Raw genomic sequence first — 21,397 nt, 5'->3', positions numbered from 1 at the left:
GTGCCATAGGTGATGAAAGACTCATATACAAAACAAGACTTAGATTTTCCTTCTACAGACAGGACTGGAGAAGCAGGGCCTGCAAGTCACGTATTGCTCACAGTATTCCACAGTGATGTTCTCTGATCGCTTTTACTAAGATTACTGGGTGAAATGGAAGGCAGCATGGTGGTGGCTGCATTCTAAGATTATTCTTATGCTTTTTTAATGGAGAGAAACTCCTTTAAAACCATACTGTCCAGATTATGTTACTGAATTGCCAGTACAACTTCTTAGTCCCTGAAAAACTGCCAGCACAATCCAGAATTCAGCATTTGGGGTCTCATGGGACTATCTGTTTTCAGAGACAAGTGGTGGTATATTTATAGTTGCTGCTTCCATGGTTAACAATTTTTATTGTTGTGCTAGGCTATTGGAATGTAACTGTGTATGGACGCAAACATTGCTACCGTCTCTATACAAAATTGCTTAATGAAGCGACCCGCTGGTCAAGTGCCATCCAGAATGTGATTGACACAAAAGCGCCGATTGATACCCCAACTCAGCAACTTATTCAGGATATTAAGGTAGGAACAAACAGGCAGAACTGGGAAAGAAGAGTTGTTTAAATAAATATTTGAAATCAGTCTTTTTTTTTATGTTGCCTTTGCAGTACGTAGTAATAAAGCAGAAAACATGAATTTTAGTCATGCAGTGACATGGACTGAAGTTGTAGAATCTGATGTATTCACTCACCTGCTAAAGGAATTTCTATTTAAACAATATAAGACCAAAGTATGAAGTGCAAATTGGAGGGGAAGAGGGATAACTTTTTTCACTAAAACAGTAATAAGCTGTACTGTTTTGGGCAACTTGACAGACGTTGCTGTATCAGGCAGTAGAGCTGTAGTCTGTGAGTTCATGAGTTAGCAGACTTGTTTGGCTATGCTCGCAGTGAGCAGCGTGCCAGGATGTGGACTAGACAGCTCCTGTGATTTTTTTTTTTTTTTTTTTAATTCTCCCCTCACCCCTCAATGTGTTGCATTTCTTGATTTATGATAGCGTGGGTTAAGCATGTCTCTCTGCATGACAAGAAGCATGCTCTGTGAATGTTTACTGCTTTATGATCCTGCTGGGGACATTGCATGCATACCCAAAGAAGGTCTTTCTAGAGATTTTTGTTAATCTGCTTTCAGGAGAGGGGACGATGATTCCCAAAAGATACAAAAAAGGCAAGGGGGAGAACTACTAACCTTTTTTCTTAGTGGAAGCCTTCGTCATGGAGAAAAATTATCAGATCCTAAATTTCAAAACTACAAAAGCTGTTGAGAGCCTTTCTTCAGAGCAGTAGAAATATGTGGAAGTTCAGGATTGACAGAAGACAGTGATCACACATTTGTCAGACTTGATCTAAGAAAGAACAGTATTTAGACATCAGAGTGGGTGCATCAGGTTTACAGCAGCTATTTTTCTGGACTGTTTTGCTGATGATAGTTCCAGCAGATTACAACTGAAAAGGCCAATTAGGTATGCTGGAGAAATAGTTCTAAATAAAACTTAAAGAACGATGTCTTGATATAATTTCAGCCATGAAATACTGGAATAAAACAATCGTAAAATGAAAACACACTTCCAGATAACCTCATGAAACTTCACTTGTGTCTCCTGCAGCACTACTATGGTTAGTTTTTTTTACTGCACAGATAAAGTAAGCTTATGCAATTACTGAGGTTAGCAGGCACTAAGCATTCATAGCCTGCAGAAAACCATGGCAGCCACAGTACCTGCAAGTGGATTTAGCACCAGATAGTAACACTGATGACTGATCTTTTCATAGCCAACCTAAAGGCACAAAGCATTGTATCACTGTTAATGCTGAACCCAACATCCTGCTTTTTTTCTTACCCCAATAGGAAAACTGCCTGAATGCTGATGTGGTTGAGCAGATCTATAAGAGAAACCCTATTCTCCGTTACACTCATCATCCGTTGCACTCGCCATTATTGCCGCTGCCATATGGGGACATTAATCTAAACTGTAAGTTTTTCAGGCATAGAAACACTTTTCTGTATGAAAGACTAAACTGTGGGATGGGAGTTTTCAGTCCATGGGTATAGTGAAAAAATTATTCTTGTAATGCAAATAAAGAAGTTTCCCTGTTCTCTTGCAGAAGGTAGAGAACAGCAGTTTACCTAGCATAAAACCATGTGTTTATGGTGCTCCTTACAGGAGTGTTACAGAAAGGAAAATTGCTATTGCTGCTTTAAGACAAATTTGTTACCAAAACAGCTAAGAAGACAGAGTTTTAAAAGCCTGGCACTGAAATCAGGAACAAAACCCAATTCATTCAGTCTCCTTGAATCATACACTCCTTCTCAAATTATTGCTTTTTCATATCCCATGAGGGGAGCTGCAGCTGCACAACTTCAATTCACAAGTGTAAGGTTCATCAGTTGTGGTGGGAAGTATTATTTACATGAAACAAGTTGGGAATGGGCATGCTTTGAAAAAGTAATGGTTCATTTATGCCTGAAGCAGGTGTAATCGTGTCTTTTAATATTATTTGTTCAATCACTAACTTAGAAGTCTGTTTTAAATGAACGGGTCACAGTTATCGATGGTTATGAATCTGATGCCTGTAAATGGATTTGCTTATATTATTTTGCAGCTGTGTATTAAACAAGATTTGTCTCAGATCAGAAGTTTCATCCCTGGGAGGAGGGTGGGAGGTAACAGTTGATTAAAAGCTAAGGTATTTCTTGTAACGCTTCCTGATAAATCACGTGATATCCTGCTGCATGAATGAAAAGGAAAAATAAAATCCTAGGAGAAACCTCTCCCTTCTCTTTTTATTCCTCCTCTTGTCCATTGGCAAGCCACAATTCTGATCTTGAGCTGGTCACTTTTGCTGGTTGTCCCATGCACAAATGCAGCATGATTGCTCTCTAATCCCCATGGACAGAAAAGGCTAGCTCCCTCTGAAGTAGAAGTCTTTCCAAAATCTTCCCATACTAAATCTCTCTCTACAGATGGACTGATGCTCGGTTATTGCCATGACTTGCAGTTGAGTTCTAGTTACTTTCTTTAATAGTATAATGTTAGGAATGTTAGGTTAGAAATTTACTATTTGGAAGATACGCCTGTACTGCTTCATGCTTTGATGGTTAGTAGGCATAACTGATTCATACACCGAAGCAATCTCTCATCCCTTGAACCCAAGCACCATGGTGCTTTTAAGAATATTGTGAAAGTTCTTAGTCCATGCTGAAAAACTTGTAGTATGAAAATCAATCAAATCACCTTCTTTTCCAGCACTTCATAAGAAAGTTGCAGTTTCATGGCAGAAATTTTGTTTTATTCATGTTGTTTGGGTTTAATTGAACTTCTGCTGTAGACAAAAGTGATGTCATGAACCTGTCACTTTCCATAATCCAGTCATGCTTTACCTCACTTAAAATCTGACTAGCTTTCCACTTTCTTGTGACAGTGACAAAGTGATATACTACCAGCAGCGTGGATCCCTTCTCCATCAAAGTAGCTTCTCCATCAAAAATCTCTGATCAAGCAAAATACACATTCTAAGCTACATTGTCAGAAATTTCAAAATGGTATTTCATTACATTCAGAACAAATCTCAATAACAGAATAGCTCATAAAATGAGTTGGCATCATACATTGGAAATGGAAAAGATCCGTTCTAATATCTTGCATAATAAGGGCCATAAAATATATCACTGGGCAATTCCTATGGTAAGTCTGAGTGCTTTCTCTTTCGTATCTCAGTCTAAGCACCGTTCTCCCTGTTTTTTGTTCGCAGTGCTAAAAGACAAAGGTTACACAACTCTGCAGGATGAAGCTATCAAGATATTTAATTCTTTACAGCAGCTGGAGTCTATGTCTGATCCCATCCCTATAATTCAAGGTATCCTACAAACAGGACATGATTTACGACCTCTTCGAGATGAGCTCTACTGTCAGCTCATCAAGCAGACCAATAAAGTGCCTAACCCTGGGAGCGTGGGGAACCTTTATAGTTGGCAAATACTCACCTGCATGAGTTGCACATTTCTGCCAAGTCGTAGCATCCTCAAATATCTCAAGTTTCATCTCAAAAGGTGAGAAGCCTTCCAACTACAAGAGCAAGAAGTTTCTTCACTCACTGTCTTTTTCCCCACAACATGTAACAGTGTTTAGACATCTTATAGTGTGATTTGAAGATACGTTCACTTAATGAACTGGTTATGCTAAAGAGTAAATCTGAAAAGAAAAAAAAAAGTTGTAAGAAAACAGTGTTTGAGTTGATCTTGATTCTTATTCGAGGAATCAAGCAAAACCCCATGAAACTGAATGCATAATCATAATTTACTAATGTTGACGAAAGGTGTGGGGTGTGGGGGGCTTTCTGTAATTTTGTTGCTTAAAAAAAAAAGTTGCTTAAATGACTTGTGGCAAGTATGCGCAGGTCCTGTTCCTAACTGTCCAAATCAAGTTGCTAAAAATTATTCATCATGCTTACCTTAGTTTTTTGAGGTACTATACACATAAAAGAACATTACAGTGTTTAAAGATATACTTGAGGTTAAAATGTTTATTTGCAAATCTAATTTAAAACACTAGCAACTGTTGAGGAAAACAAAACATTTTTGAAAGCTAAGCATTAACCAGAATGTGGAGTTCCTCTTGCTCTGATGCAGCCGAAGAACGTAAAGTGTGTCCCCTTAGGAAAAGTAGTCCAATAGTTACAAACTGTTCTCAGTAATTTAAAAGTCACATCTATGTTTGTGCTAGAACATGGATACTGTAAATCACTGTGCTGAATGTAATTATTTTATAAATGTTTGTAAAATCCTTGAAGACATACCTGTCAAAGTGAGATTTGTGAAATACATCAATCACTATGCATAAATGTTGGAATTTTTAAAAAAAATAACAATATTGATTCACTTTTTTAATTTAACTCAGTTCATAAAATAGTCTCCCTGTTTAAAAAAAAATAAAGCTATCTGACAATATTTGCAGGTTGGTTTCAACACTATAGCTGCACAGTCTTCTTAAAGCATTGCTGTAATCCTGCAGGAATTTTTTTATGCCTTGTAGATGATGAATTTCTAATTTTTCATACACTTATAAATGAAACCTTATTAGGTTGAAGAAGCTGATATTTTGTCATTGGAAATATTACAGAAACACTCTGTACGAAAAGCTACTGAAATTCAGTGGTTTTCAATAATTAAGAGTTCATTAAATTCATTATAAATAAATATTATTGTAATATATAATCATAAATGAGTTCATTAAAGTTGTTGGTGAATATTTGTAGTACTAACTGCTGAACAGTAAGGTTTGAGAGAATCTTCAAGAATGTCATGAATAGAAATCAAGTATCCTAAGTGCCACTGCTGCAAAACTGAGCTGTCAAAAATGTTTTTTTTCTGTAGTACCTCAGTGTAGTTTTGTCTTTATTCAACAACCGTTATTGACAAAAAAGGGAGTTGATTGCAACAAGATTATTAGTTATCCTGCTGTCAAATCTGAGCTGTTACAATGTTCCTGTAGTTAATGCTATAAAGGCGGTTCTGTTTTTGCTTTCTGTTAGGTTTGCAGAACAAAATGATGTGTGTACATAAGTTACCGCACAGTAAATCGTGTTAGAACACTTTCCTTGACAGTGTAGATAAACCTTTGACTGTGCCAATTAAATAGCATACTGAATACAGCAGTACTTTGTCACTTTCAGGAGAGAATGGTTCTCATATAAATAAACTTTCTGTTTTGCAGACTGGCAACTTAAATAATATTTGTCTTACAGGGTTCGTGACCAGTTTCCAGGAACTGAAATGGAGAAATATGCACTTTTTACTTATGAATCTCTGAAAAAAACCAAATGCAGAGAGTTTGTGCCATCACGGGATGAAATAGAAGCCCTGATCAGCAGACAGGAAATGACATCTACAGTGTATTGTCATGGTGGTGGCTCCTGTAAGATTACGATCAACTCACACACCACAGCTGGAGAGGTGAGAAGTGGTGACAGACAGCTTTGGCACAGAACCAGTGTTTCTCTGTAGTGGCAGTTCCAGCCAGTAGCGGTGTTAGCCCTTGGAAGTACCAGCAGTGTCTCTGCCAGGTGGGAGGGCACAGTCGCTGCTGTCAGGGCAAGGAAGGCTTACAGGTCTCTCTGCCCCACCCCTCCAGGATGTTCTGAAGAAATCCCGGCTACTACAACTGTCTTTACTCTGCAGAGGATTACCCAGCAATAGCGCTCTTGTAGGAAAAAATGCAGGACAGACTAAGCAACTCAATAGAGGCATTATTGGAATAACTTCAGGTATATACTGATGTGTACGAGGCCAAATTGTTTGCTAAGCTGGAACACTTTAGCCGAGTTGGTGAAATACAAAGGTTATTTATATCTGGGCAGGTGATAGCACATATATATTCTGAAGGAATCATCCTTACTTAGGATAAAAATGAAAGTGGAATTTGGCAACAATTAATACTGATGATGAGAATATCTTAGCAGCATTTTTAGCCTAATGTAAAACCTAGTTTTGAATTTCTCCTACTTATTTGTCTTGCATCTGTGGTACTACTTTTCCATCCTATGGTTTCTTCATGTGCTGTTTTTCATTAGGTGGTTGAAAAGTTAATTCGTGGTTTGGCCATGGAGGACAGCAGAAATATGTTTGCTTTGTTTGAATATAATGGAACTACTGATAAAGCAATTGAAAGCAGAACCATTGTGGCTGATGTCTTGGCGAAGTTTGAAAAGTGAGTGCACCTCTCCTTCTCTCCCACCAAATCTAATAAATAGCAATTAATACATTTCTGATGTTATATGTATGGCAATCAGCATCCTTTATCTACATACTGCTGGGATTGTTTAGTCTGGAGAAGAGGAGGCTCGGGGGAGACCTTATTGCTCTCTACAACTACCTGAAAGGAAGGTGTGGGGAGCTGGGGGTCGGCCTCTTCTCGCAGGTAACTAGTGATAGGACTAGAGGGAATGGCCTTAAGTTGTGCCAGGGGACGTCCAGGTTGGAAATGAGGAGACATTTCTTCCCAGAAACAGCAGTCAGGCATTGGAACGTGTTGCGCAGGGAGGTGGTGGAGTCACTGTCCCTGGGGGTGTTCAAGGAAAGGTTGGACATAGTGCTTAGGGACATGTCTTAGTGGGTGACATTGGTAGTAGGGGGATGGTTGGACCAGATGATCTTGGAGGTCTTTTCCAACCATAATGATTCTATGATGATAATGAGGGGAAAAAAAAAAAAGGAATGTCTAATGTGCAAGTACAGTTTGTAACAGGATAACTTAATAATGTTGTTTTTATCAACACTTGTCTGAACCATAGATAAAAGATTGTGAAGAGAAACTGGGTTAGAAACAGTTGACTGAGTACTGAGTCAACATTTGTAAGTCCTTGATTTAGTTTTGGGCTTTAAATACATATTTATATGTATCTCCAGATCACATAAGTCAGGTATACTTGAAACAACTAACTGCTGTCAACAATACCAGATTGATACCAGGTGTAGGAAAGCAAAATTCAGCTAATGCCATGCTGAAATTTTTCAGGTGTCAATTTAGAAAGGAGTTTAATTATGAAGGTCTGATCTCTCTTTCCCTTTCCACACACACCTGTAGGCTTGCTGCCACTGCCGAAGCTGGGGAGATGCACTGGAAGTTCTACTTCAAGCTCTACTGCTTCCTGGACACGGAACATGTCCCAAAAGATAGCGTGGAATTTGCCTTTATGTTTGAGCAGGTAAGGAAAAAGGTTTTGTTCTGAGGCACTTTTAAGAGAAGGAAAAAAGCGAGATCTAGGCAACAAGGGGAATGTTTTGATTGTGCTTCTGTTTAACTAAATGCACTGCTCATGCAGCAAATGTAAAAATAACAATAATAAAAAAATAAAGGCAGTTCAGTGATAAAAATAAGCTTATCCTGACATAAATTAACCAAATGTGATTCACCTAGTGTTATGACTATTCTTGCTTCTGCGTTACCTGTGAATTGCTTTATGTATAGTGGTGAAAAAATTGGATTAACTGGACCTATGCTAGATAATTTATATCTGGGGGAGAAAAAAAGGATAATACCTGCATTTCATTTTGCTCTTATGAAACTGTTTTCTTAAGAAAGTACAACAAATAAAGTAAAAATGTGTAATTGGCAAGCAAATTCTGAGATACCCATATTGAAAACAGTATAGAACTAACCAGCAGCTTTTCAAAACCTGATTGGTATTTCATAGGCACCATAGTAAAACAAATCAGTCCGCTCTCAGCCATAACCATAAGACAGGTACAGTAAGCCAAAATCCACTTAATCATGGTGCTGAGCAAAGAGTGAGGCCATACTGCAAAACGTAAAAGAAAATAAGCAAAAATGATTTATAATGAAAACTAAATGCCTCAGCAGTTGGATTTCTATTATATGAAGTCTTGCAATTACTCTGAAACCTGCTGATGACAGATATTATTGTGGAAAGACCTCCTCCTTTTCTACTATACTGCAAATGGCTAAAAAGTCTTCCAGTGAACAGCTTCTTTCAGGTGTGTACTAGAGACTTAAAGATTTCAGTGTCTTGGCATGCAAACAAGTTTACACAGATGTTCTGTTGGCAGGTAAGCATGAAGTGATCAGGAGCTGACATATTTGAATTTTTGTATGGATGAAGCCTTTTCCCCTTCCCACAAGATTGGGAGCACGTTCACTGTAATGGAGTATTTCTTCCTTTTCACAGTTTGGGTTTTAAGGCACCATGTTACAGCACAAGTCTACCGGAAGTCTCCTTGCAGAGCCTACTGCTGTAGCTCGATCTAGAAACACTCATTGTTGGCTGAAGGATCTGGGCAACAAGCTTGCCTTGGTTGGGCTTAGTCAGCCTGTTAATGCCTCCACTTTGGGATGAAATTTAAACTGTAATAAGAAAATCCATGAGAGCTCTGCATCAGATTTGTTTTACTGGTTTATATGGCAGATCGTTTTCATGTAGCATTCAGTACTGACTGGTGTTCAGCCAAATATTTTATGTCTTGCTAAGACCAATAGTATTTCAGTTATAAAGCATGGCACACTCAATACTTACGATTAATATTAAAATACCTGAAAGAGGTTCATCAGTTCTGTTGTTTTTTCAACTTGCTTTCAGTGTCAGACATGGACGTTTTTCAGCAACTAACTTCAGAGAGATCCCTTCTGTCTTAAGTTTTAGTTCTGTAACCTACATTTTTTAATTAATTTAATTTAATAATTTTATCTGGGACCCTTTTAAGATTTACTGTTTTCCCTCAGTGCAGTTTGTTACAAAGCTGTCTTAGGGTTTTGCTCATCATTCTGGAAACATCAGTTTCACAGACAGATTATTAATAGCACTGAGTAAAAGTAGATAACTATTTCTTCCCGATGCCCTCGAACATAGATGACTTCTCCCAAGCAAGTGTTTAGTTCCTGATTTTCTCCCCTTTAATTTTTCTTCTTTCAGTGGTTCAGTTGCCCTTACATAATTGAATTCTCAAAGAGCTGTACTAGTAAGAGAAATTCCCCTTAAGCAAGTTCATCAATTGCTTTGCAGTTCTTCTGGTAAACCCTGTCTTAACCAGTTTAACAAATTTGCCATGAGATTTACCACATTTGTTTTATTTGATGGTTCATTTATTTCAGATCCTGGGTTTGCTTGGCACTAAGTCTGTTTCCCATTTCTCTCTCAGTTCTTTCAAATATTAGTTTGTACATAAAAAGTTACCTTTTTCCTCTCTTTAGGCCCACGAAGCAGTGATTAGAGGACACTATCCTGCTCCTGAAGAAACGCTCCAGGTCCTTGCAGCTTTGCGTCTCCAGTACCTTCAGGGAGATTACACTCCACATACCACCATACCAGAAATGGAGGAAGTATATCCCTTGCAAAAGTTGAAGTCTCGAATTACACAGTCTACCAAAACATTTACTGCAGCAGAGAAGGCTGAGAAGAAACGAGCCAGCTTTCTTGAAGGAACATTGCGGAGGAGCTTTCGCAGTGGCTCTGTCAGCAAACAAAAGGTCGAGGAGGATCAGATGTTAGACATGTGGGTCAAAGAGGAAATCTCAGCTTCCAGGACTAGTATTATTGACAAATGGAAAAAACTGCAGAGGATGAACCAGGAGCAGGCTATGGCAAAGTATATGGCTTTGATTAAGGAATGGCCTGGATATGGGTCAACACTGTTTGACGTAGAGGTGAGTAAGACCTCCTGACCACTCAAAATATAGGTTGTGCTGTATAGCTGGTGATCTCATTACAGACTGGTGAAACCATAAATGCTATATCACAAATACTCAGACAGCTGATGTAATAAAATGTTGTATATTAAAAGCATGCTCCAGTTAGCATGCACTGTAGGCATTTAAATCCACCACTTACCCATAAAATACAGAGGGACAGAATGCTACACTGTAAGTTGCATGTGTGTTTAGGAGAAGCATAAAATGTTGTTCAAAGATGGACAAGCAATACACTTTTATTTTAAAATAGCTACAGGCAAGAATCTCAACAGTAAGCGTGGTGTGGCTCCTCTGTTACCGTTACTTTTAATTTACATTCTTTCCTCTAGTGCAAAGAAGGAGGTTTCCCACAAGAGTTGTGGCTTGGAGTCAGCGCTGATGCTGTTTCTGTCTACAAGCGTGGGGAAGGAAGGCCTTTGGAGGTGTTTCAGTATGAACATATCTTGTCATTCGGAGCACCGCTTGCCAACACCTACAAGATCGTGGTGGATGAGAGGGAATTGCTTTTTGAGACTAGTGAGGTAAGAGCAAGAAGGAATTTTGTTAGTACTATGGCCTTCCTGTTCTGATAGGCAGACTACTTGGTAATTAAAGAAGCTGCTGTGACTGTTGACAGATTCTTTTTTCAGATCCCTGTAAAGCTAAAGAGAAGACATCATGAGATGGATAGAAGTCCTGAATTTTTATTTAACAGCAAAAGACTTGTGCTGAAAGCTCAACAGTTTCTTTTACTGCTAGTGTATAAAGGAACTCATTCACATACTGTTACCTTACTCAGGACTTTCTGCTCTTTATTCTCTTTTGGCAGGTGGTTGACATTGCAAAGCTGATGAAAGCATACATCAGTATGATTGTGAAAAAACGCTACAGCACCTCTCGATCAGTGAGTAGTCATGGAAGCCAGGGCAGCTCCAGGTGAAAACAAAACCAGTTCTACTGCACTCTAAATAGAACATATCGCTGCTTGGCCTCAAAACGACCTGATGATACTGATCACATCTGTTGACAAGCTAACCAAGAACCAGAATTTCCAAGGAAAATATCTTCCAACCTTGTTGTAGAAAGACCAGAGGGTGGGGAGGGAAAAATCAGCTGAAATAGTCACATACTGGAACTGCTAGCTCACTCAAAACTTTCCAAAGCATTATCATCTTCAGTTGATGTAACAAATGCCTTAAGACTGGATCCACTGCAATACAAGCAGTAATAAGTGCCTTACAACATTAAACCCAACTTGCATTGACCTAAAATTGATGATAAAAGTGGAGGGGAAACTTTTCGTCCTTTCAGAACACTGAAAACAAAGTTTTATTCATCCATTCTGCGCTAACCTACTGGCCTGCACATATGTGGGAAGAGGGAGGGAAGAAGAGTAAGGTATATTTTTTTGGAGAGCTGCTGGCAGCCTTCCTGACAGATGCCAACACTTTGCTTCTTCTTGCTTCTGTGGATGTGCACGTTGCACATGCATATTTGAGCTGTCAGTAAATTTGACTAATTTTATTCTGTATTTCATAAGTCTTTCAAAGCAAAGGGAAAAAGTATGTGCAATGGTGTAAACAGTCTTTCTGTACATTTTAATAGTTCAGAGTTATAGTTGGTTACAATTGTATGGTTACTTTATAAGCGGTTTTATTAACAAGTAAATTCCAAAATTTTCATACATTGATTTTACTATTGCAAATATGTATTACCCTATAAGTAACAGAAGTCTGCATTCTGTATCTGCTGTATTATAAAGAGAGATGTAGCTGAGAATATTTATAGACTGCTCTAATACGGAAATACAATTATCAGTTCCAGTACTCCATAATGTCAGCGTAAGTTTTTAATATTAAAAATTTTCTTTTAAAGACACCACTCTTATAATTGTGGCTGGACTCTCCAACCCAGACTGACTGGCAAAGGTCAGAGCCATTCAGAATTGACTGAATACAATGCAACTGCTTTAATATAGAGTTCTATATTTTACTTGGTTGCCTGATGAAGTTTCTTGACAGTACCCTGTAAATACATTGGGGAATATCAGCTAAAAGTAAGCTGATTTTTGACTTTATTTTTGTACAGAAATAAGTGTAATATAAGGCAAAATTTTGATCAAAGGTATCTTTTAGTCCACAGAAAAAAAAAAGACAAAGTACTTACTGTTATTAAAAACCTCAGCCTTTAAGCAATTATGCCTACTTACTCAAAAAAAATAAAAATGTCCAGCAATAAAGAAAATGTACATAATGTGTTTTGTTTCCACTTTATGCCGAGTTGGATGTACAGAAACCCCTTAATTCTGCCAAGTCAGGAAAACAGGGCTGACTCCACATAATGGTTATGCTTGGAAAGGTGCATGTGCTTTGTGTTGTGATGGCGAAGTTTCCATCTCTGATCAAAACTACCCACTTAATCACATGATACGTGTCAGTTACACCAATACAACACCAGGGAAAGATTGCTGAGCAATTCCACTCTACAAGCAATATGCAAGTAAAACTTTTGCTGTTTGCTTAGCCCTGATGTAAAGTAGCTGGCTTTTAACTAGCCATCTACATAAGGCAGCAAGCACTGCCCTCATAAGTGCACACAGCCTTTATATGCTACAGGGAAATGAGAAATCCCATGAAAAACCCTCAAATTTGCCTGAACTGGCAAATAATTTCAGTCACTCTGTCAGGGACATGCTTGTAAATAATGATATTACTAAATTTTTCCCCGTATTTCATGCCCCCCTTCCCCTAACAAAGAGGAACTTACCTAAGGAAGAAAAGAAAATGAGAGAACTGTAACTCCAGTATGTGCCTGTATATGAATTGTTAGTCATATTATACTGTATATATTATCTGTACATACACAATATTGTATATATTATGCACACACACAGTACTGGTGACTAACAATTCTGATTTTTCCCATATACAAGTTATTTAGAAAGAACTCAGCTGATTTTAGCAAGACATCCCTGGAATAACACAAAAAACAAATTTCAGCCAGTGTTGCAAGAGGGTTTAGTTTTGTCCAAGTACTGTGGCAGGGACTTCTCTGAGCATGTTCACAAACAACATCACAATTAATAGGTGGTTAAAAAAAAAAAATAAAGTGACAGTCTTGTTGAGGGTTGTAGCCTTGAGAAGGCAAAGCCAGTTCTCCAGTCCCAATTCATTTACTTCCTAATTGACCTGTGGATGCCATCAACCATTAGGAGGGGTAGTTACTCTTAGTCAATACACAGAAGAAGCAGTCACTACCTCTAAGAGCTTCTCTTCATGCTAATTCCATCAATCTTCCACACAAATCTCAGTTACTGCTGTGGAGGCAAATAAAAAATTTTGTAATTGTTAATACTCAAAAGAATGTATAGTTATAAAAAGTTGGTTTTTTTTTATAAAAATCAATATCACATAATAAATAAGCCTAGGTTTGAAATTTCAATGTTCCTGAAATTATAAAATACTTAAACATGCATTTAGGCAATAACCCAGGCTTGGAAATTATTTTGGTTCAGTGAAGACATCCCAAAAACACAAGAAATTTCTTACTAAAGCCAGAAATTCTCGCCTGCTTATGATTTCTTCTGTTACAGTAGCAGTTGAGCTTATCTGCACAAAGAAGAGGAGCTTTTCTCATATATCAGACTACGTTTTTATTTTTGTATTGAAATAAAGTTTTTTTTTCCAACACAACAAACATTGGAGAAGCCTACCACTACTTACAAGAGGTGAGCTGTACTTCTGGACAGGGTATAGGATTGCAGCTGCTCCACCATGTTGTCTTAATGTTTGGTTTTAAAGAACTAAGCATGTGCTTCTGCCTTAAACCTTGGAGTTCAAAGTCAAGTCCAGTTAAACTTTGTCCTTTAGTGCATGCCCTCAGAAAACTAAGACATACAACAAAAGAAAGCTATCTCGGCTGTTACAAGATCACTTAACTTTTTTAAAGAGGACTACTACTTGAGGAAAGAATAAAGGAAAAGGGTATGGGCAGTTCTCCTCTGCCAAGCTGTATCCTCAGTTTTCTAGCTTCTGTTTCGGTAACTCAGTGGTGGAGCACAAGCAAACACTGCATAAGGCTCCTCTTCTCTCCAGTAAGTTCCTGAATTTTCTGAGGCCTGACGGTACATTCCTGGTTGCTCCAGGTTGAATGCATCAGACATCACAAACTACTGACTATTAACCAGCTAAAGGAGTCTAGGACAAACTAGGTCCAGTCCCACGCAGTCCCCAGCACTGCCACGAAGGAGCCAGTTACTGCGTGGCTGGACAGAGCCTGACAAAATCCCTTTGGGCAGAAACATCGCCGTCCATGTCTGCCAACTGCCCAGTCACATACGGCTGCAGTGAGAAAAGGCACACGACCCCACTGGAGAGATGGACTGCCAGGTCCCTTCCAGGGCAGAAGCTGCTCGGTCAAGCCTAGGAACACGCCCAGGTAATCGGCAGAATAAGGCAGGAGCTGCAACGGAAATAGTCGTACATCATCATATTAGCACACCCCTATCCTAACGCCCTTAAAGCTGGCCATGTCCTCAGGCTTCAGTCTAACAAGCACTTTCCTTGAGCCTTATAACAAAAATACATCCATCTGTAAGGGTGCCAGAATCCTTAATAAACTTAATTATACAAGTTAGGCACAGGAAATTGCTTCACCCAAAAAGTGTTGCATCAGAAACCTAGGTTTCAATCCCTGTGTTTCTGAGACATACAGCTGTAACAACAGGTACATGCAGGTTTGCACCAGCACAAACGCCAAACAGGCTACAGAACAGAAAGTCATCCTGGCATAAGTCCTGCGTTACAGCAGCTCGGGCAGAACAGTGGGAATTTCTTGGGTGCAGACTAGTTCTCACAGCACATACACCCCAAATCATCATTTACAGCTCTGTGAAGCAAATATGGAAGAGTACCAAGCAAATATGACAGCACTGTCTTGACTATAACTAATCCTGTATGGTGTCCAGCCATAGAAACCCACTGCATTTCACTCCATCAGACAGAGGAATGCAGCTACCAATGGTGCAGTTGGCACAACTACCTCAACACACACAGCTGCAAGGTGGGTGAGACTGCAGAGACAAGCATTTGCAGTATGTTGACGGGACTTCACCCGCTTCTTTCAAACTACTGAGTTACTAATTCCAGTTAAACTCACATTGCAAGCAAACACCTAATAAGAATCTTGATCTCCTGAACTACAGTTTTTAAACAAGCGCTGTCAAACAGCTGATCTTCATAGAACTGCTCACACACATAGCTTATGTCTAAAAAGTCAGTTCATGAACAAAGTCAACATTACAATCAAATTCAACTAATTACTTTCCTCTCCCAGTATCTAAGACATCGTATGGTTTTACCACGATACTAATATTTTTGCTTCAGTCACTCTCCTTACAAATAAAGCCAAGACACTAATGTACAAATTTGCTGACTCCCAGTGATTTTGATTCTGTCTTACTAATCACACTCCCCCTTTTATTAGCTTACCTGTTTCATAAATTCTTAACAATTATCAGAGTCAGAGAGGGTCCTGGCCTGCTTGGCCTGCTCTCAGGCAGAGTTGACCAAAGAGTGCAGTTAAACCTATAATGTCATTGTTGACTCTCTCCCACATACATTCAAACAGCTAACGCTATATAAGAGGTTAATGTAATTAGGTCCAGAATTAGAACCATGAAAATCAATTAAAGTTATTAATCTTCCACACCATGATTAATCAGACAAGAACAGCAACATATTTTAGTGTTGAACAACACCTATAAATTTTTGCATAAATATTTTATGAGAAGGCTGTACAGTACGATTTCTGAGCCAAAAACATTCGTCTTAACTGGTTTCTTAATGGGCTTTGACCATAGCTGCTGAGCCTGTGAACATGCATTTTCTTTCAGAAATTCCTTTGTCTCAGGTCCTAGACAATTATATCAAAGATACTTCCTTTCTAACTTAAAGTTGATCAGTTTGTATTATCCAAGCAACCATCTAATGCCACGTCAACAACTCAAAATGTTGAAATGTACACCGTTAACACTAGCTCAATTCTGTAAAACCCAGATTCAGAGAACACTGCATTTGAGAAAGGAATGTTGACTATTGCTCTCACATGTATTAACCATGCAAAATGGAGTATCTCTTGCAGGGCTATCAGAGCATCCCGACCAACATCTCTATTATAGGAAAAACTAAAATTGAACAATAAGCATGATTCTTCCATATATTACTTCACTATTGGATTCTACTGTTAGAGCTTCGAGTTCACCAGCATTAAGAAGCAGCATAACCTAGTGGCGAGAAAAAAAAACTACCAAATACTAACATTTCTGGATAAGAAGCAGCATCAACATTCACATCATAACATTGTCTTTTTTTTTTTTTTTCATCTTGTACCACCTGGTAGTTTTAACTTACAAGGCCAATAGGTCACATGAATTCCAGCTGCCCAACAGAAACATTCCAGTGTAACATGAGTATTTTTGAAAAGTCTGAATTGGGAAACTTCTATTTTGCTTAGCATGCTATGCATATTAATGTATTTCTTCCCATAAACATATATCTACGCAGACATGTTGTTAAAAGAACCAAGTTTTCACTTCATCCTATCAACTAACATTGTCTACTACAATCCAGCATAATTATGTATCCCCTAAGCAGTCTCATAACCTCAGACAACCAAGCATTTCATTTTAAGGCCGCTTACAAGCTTTTGCAAGCACAGACTTTCTTAAGATTTGTTTTAGAAATCAACCACAGCTTTGATTTGTAAATTACAAGTTCTCATGGTTTTTGTTATTTATATTGGGAAAGTACCTGGGAAATCTGTTCAAGATTGCACCCTGCTTATTACGCTTGGCACTGTGCAAACACACATTATGAGGCCAGTAAAGACTTCAATCTGTAAAGACTTCAATCAAACAGAAAAGACAAAAAACAGGTCAAGAAGACACAGGGAGGCAATACAATCTTACCCCTCTCATGCAGCAGGACAACGGGAATACTGGAGTGAAGATCTCTTCATTCCCAGCCAGTGCTCTCTTTTCCAGATTAGTGTAACTTTAAAAAGCCAGCAGAGGCAGCGCAAGCATTCTAAACACCACAATCCTGCTGATAACAATGTGTTAGGGTTTGTGTTTTAATTATGTTCTCCCATAAATTGTCCTTTTTTAGATAAGGAAAGTTAATCACAAATTTATTAGATCACGTGAGAAGTAAAAATAAGGAGACAGTAAGAAAAAGCAACATACAGTCTTCATACAGTACCAAACGACTTTAGTGACTAAAGTTCTTCTTGTAGAATATAATTTGGGACAAGATATACTATGCTGCATTTGACACACAAAACTTAAAAATACTTTTACTTCACAAAGAAAAAAAAAAAAAAGCAAGAAGCAAAGCTGAGGGTTGAGAGGAACAGCAGAGGGCAGTCTCTAAAAGCATTTCTGGAAGGTGATTGATGTTCTCTCAGACTAGCAATTATGTCTCTGAATTTCCCTGCATTTCCTTTAGCTATTAGTTAGTTACAACAACCAAAATACACCTGTACGGAACCCCAAGACCTGGAATACTGAAGTGAATGCTGTGTATTTAAAACAGGGAATGAAGGTGGAGTAGGACAGTTAGTGCCTACCACTCTAACAGATACACAAACTTCTAAGTAAAGTACTTTAAAAGGTGCGACACAGATGTTAACTGTGTGGTACATTATGTAGGACAAATTTTAACATTTTTCTGCTTAACATTATGACATACTCAAGCCAAATAAAAGAAACAGTTTGGAATGTAGTTTCAACAATGCTCCACAACAGAGTAGACACCTTTTGGAGGCTGAAAGGCTAAGAGGGTGTGCATAAAAGGAGAAAAACTCTTTGGCTGTTATTAATTGGGAAGTTATTCTACTCTTAAGACACAACTATAAAAGATATCAGAGGTTAGTAAACACTGAGAAAGTCCACAAAAGCATGCATGAAGCTTCAAGCAGAAACAGAATTAAAGAAAGGTGCATGCTATGTATATCATGTATGACACCAGGAGTTCAAGTGATTCAGGGAACTAAAGGCTTTTAATGTTAATTAGGGAATATTAAAATAAACAACATAACTAGTGGACACCTGGAGAAGTATAATCTACTGGGGAGAGGCAGCACAGACTGTACAATAAAGCTCTGTATTGGAGTTCTTTGATGGCCTTAATGACCTGTGCATGAGGGAAAACTTTCACGTGGATTTCCAAAAGGCAAAACTCATCGCCTAAGGCTTTTAGGAAAGCTATGAAACCAAAAAAGAAGTGAAGTTCTGATGTGGAAGAACAGTTGGCTGTAAGATAGGGAACAGACAATAAGAGGAAATGGTCCACTCTCAACATAGAGAGGAGACCACCACTGAAGTTCTGCAGGGGTTCTGCAGAGGCAGGGGAGGTGGGGGGGAAAACCCAATCCCAGATCCAACTGTACAACGACAAGCTCTGAACTGATTGTTATCACTAAGGGACAAAATAGTGACAGTGTAGTAGTTCCTGGAAAATATTGACTCAGTATTTGCAACCAGTTTTAAAAAATAAAATCAGATGTTAGAAATTATTATCAAAGGCACATCAGCATACCATAGAGCAATGCTACGAAACTATCTAAATCCATGACCCTACAACACACCACTTTGAATGCAGTGATGATGTGACTAGAACTGCACAAGAAGGATACGCTAGAACTGGAAAATTTTCAGAAACGGGCAACAAGGATGATCACAGCCATGGAACTGCTACTGCATGAAGAATGACTAAAACATGACTCTTCAGCCTCAAAAGAGAGGCAAGTTAGGAAGTGGCACGGTGACGACTGGATACAGAGTCCATAATCATGCACTAACTATGGGTCATTAACAGGACAAGGGAAGTGATTCTTCCCCTCTTTCTACCATGTGTGAGACCACATGTGGAACACTATGTTCAGTTCCAGGCTACCAAAACAAGACACGCTGACATCCTGTAAGGAGTCCAGAGGGCCCATGGAAGGTCAGCATGTGATGTAGAAGGAGGGACTGAGAGAGCTGGGCTTGTTCACTCTGGAGGACAGAAGGTTAATGGGGATCTAGATGATGATCTTTAAGGTCTCTCCCAACCCAAACCATTCTATGGTTCTATGATCTACATGCTAAGCACGTAGTGTATGGTTATGGGACGGAGCAGTCCTCCTCCTCTCGGAGGATGCACAGCAAGTAAAGAAGAGGTAAAGAACAAAAATTGCAGCATGAAAAGTTTTGAATAGGAAATTCTTCTTTGTGAAGAAAATATTCTTTACAATGAAGGTGGCCAAACACTGGAACAGGCAGCCCAGAGCATGCTGTAGTATCTCCAGTCCTCAGAGACATTCAGAACTAAGCTGGGCATGACAGGGAGTGACCTGACGTAACCGTTTAGTAAGAATGCAGACCAAATGTCTTCCAGACGTTCCTTCCAAACTAACTTATTCTGTGGTCCTGTGATGAAATAAAACAGACAGAAAACAAGTTTTGGTTTTTGTTTTTTTGTTTTTAAAAAAGGGGTGTGGGGTGAATCTGCACAGCAGGCAGCAGACCTGTGTAACTCCTTGATAAAGGATACTGTTGTGTCTAAGAACACGAATTCAAGGAGCTACTCTAGGAGCATTTGGAAGAGAAACCCAGTAGGGAATTACTAAATAAGCAAGCCATACTGGGCTCAAGAAATTTTCTGACCAGAAAACAGTCGGGGGCTGGGAGAGAACTGAAGAGATAAACAAAGCATTATATGTATATATATACTTGCTCAGTTCTTCTGTAGTCTAGTTCTTTGGCTTTTATTGTCTCCACTTCTGAGAAGTGCACAACCTAATAAATCTTAACTTAAACAAACTATTAAAAAGAAACAAACCAGAAAATATAGGACAGAGATTTTTGAGTTATTTTTAAGCTACCTTAAACAGTATTTTAGGTGCAGTTTCAGAAACTATGGAGATCTGTAACTGATAATGAAAAACACATTGAAATTCGTATTCCACCCTCAGTCCTCCTTTTCCTGTTGCATGAAGGTTATTCTGGGAAGCGGAAAAGATCTTCAGACTTCTTAGTTACAACACTCAATATCTGCTTTAGTGTTGAAGATTTAACAGCTTAAAATCACATCTAGTAGATTTTTGTATTACCACACACACAAAAAAAAACAGGTAATATCAATGAAGTGCAGTATGAAGAAAAACGGAATCCACACCTTAATCCAAACAACAGAGAGAGATCTCTAGAGGCAAACATGAACTTCGGTATTTTTTTTTTTGTTAAATTGCATGCTTAATATACTTTCACTATTTAATAAATGTTCTTTAATTAAATACATTTCTCTTCCTTTTGTCCTCAACCTAATTCGACTTTTCATTGGTTTTAAAATCATTAATATAATTGTATGTGACAAACCGTTGGAATTACTTGGTGGTCGTATTCAGCATTTTAGACTGGAAACAGCCTTCTGGTCCAGCCACCAGACCAGAAATACTCCTCAGTTGCACATAAAATCTTCTACCAGATGTGAGATTTGACAATATAGCGACACTTTGTACAATGAAGAGCCATTACCCAAGCAATTAAAAAGATGGTCATAAAAGCTTTGAATGTATCGGATTGGTTGAATGTGTGAATTCTAACAGTCACAATAAAACCGTGATTTTTTTTTATTCGGTTACTTTCTAATTGGTGAAAAATTAACCAATTTGGTTATGAAGGAAAATTACTCCGTATATATTTTTTCCCCACAAAATAATCATTTTTAATACATCAGTTCCAAAAGCACCTCCTCATAGGTCAGCATCCAGAGCAATCCATTGTCCTGCACAAAAGCAAATTTGGGAACCAACCTCCAAATTAAAAAAAAACTTGGTAAGTTTGTCTACTATTATCGAGTTATGCATTTTCCACTGAAGATACTTTCATTGTTGTTTCAATCATAACATTTTGAGCTGAAATACTGATGTTAACAACGTTACTCTATGCTGACATCAGAATTTTAAAACGTATTTCAGAAGCATTAGAATGCTTTGATAGCTGTAAACTCCTTTGACACAGCCGTTTAGGAAGCTTTCTCTGCAGGCTTCATCAATCATTTACATTGTAGTCCCTGACACCAGAACTGCACTCTCTAATCTCATTCTGCACATTACAGCTCATACATGCAAC

The 21,397-nt window shown here is 38.4% G+C and overlaps 1 protein-coding gene and 1 long non-coding RNA gene across 5 annotated transcripts in view; one reads left to right on the top strand and one right to left on the bottom strand.

Annotated features, from left to right (window-relative positions):
- LOC121066589 overlaps positions 1-4,095 on the bottom strand; it is a 37,526-nt gene extending 33,431 nt beyond the window's left edge. For all 4 annotated transcript variants that reach the window (XR_005817853.1, XR_005817851.1, XR_005817852.1 and 1 more), the window contains exons 1-2: positions 4,029-4,095; positions 1,233-1,389 (exon numbers count right to left, since the gene is read on the bottom strand). This is a non-coding gene — a long non-coding RNA (uncharacterized LOC121066589). The remainder of the gene's footprint in view (positions 1-1,232; positions 1,390-4,028) is intronic.
- MYO10 (myosin X) overlaps positions 1-13,439 on the top strand; it is a 96,815-nt gene extending 83,376 nt beyond the window's left edge. Inside the window, 9 exon segments of the mRNA XM_040550262.1 lie at positions 409-566; positions 1,893-2,016; positions 3,797-4,094; positions 5,789-5,996; positions 6,614-6,750; positions 7,627-7,747; positions 9,748-10,200; positions 10,575-10,766; positions 11,054-13,439. Coding sequence (XP_040406196.1) covers positions 409-566; positions 1,893-2,016; positions 3,797-4,094; positions 5,789-5,996; positions 6,614-6,750; positions 7,627-7,747; positions 9,748-10,200; positions 10,575-10,766; positions 11,054-11,164 — 1,802 coding nt within the window. The 3' untranslated portion in view covers positions 11,165-13,439.
- Positions 13,440-21,397: the final 7,958 nt, after the last annotated feature.

The sequence above is a fragment of the Cygnus olor genome, chromosome 2 (genome assembly GCF_009769625.2).
Source record: "Cygnus olor isolate bCygOlo1 chromosome 2, bCygOlo1.pri.v2, whole genome shotgun sequence".
In the NCBI taxonomy this organism is placed as follows: domain Eukaryota; kingdom Metazoa; phylum Chordata; class Aves; order Anseriformes; family Anatidae; genus Cygnus; species Cygnus olor.
This window is presented reverse-complemented; position numbering and strand designations above follow the sequence as displayed.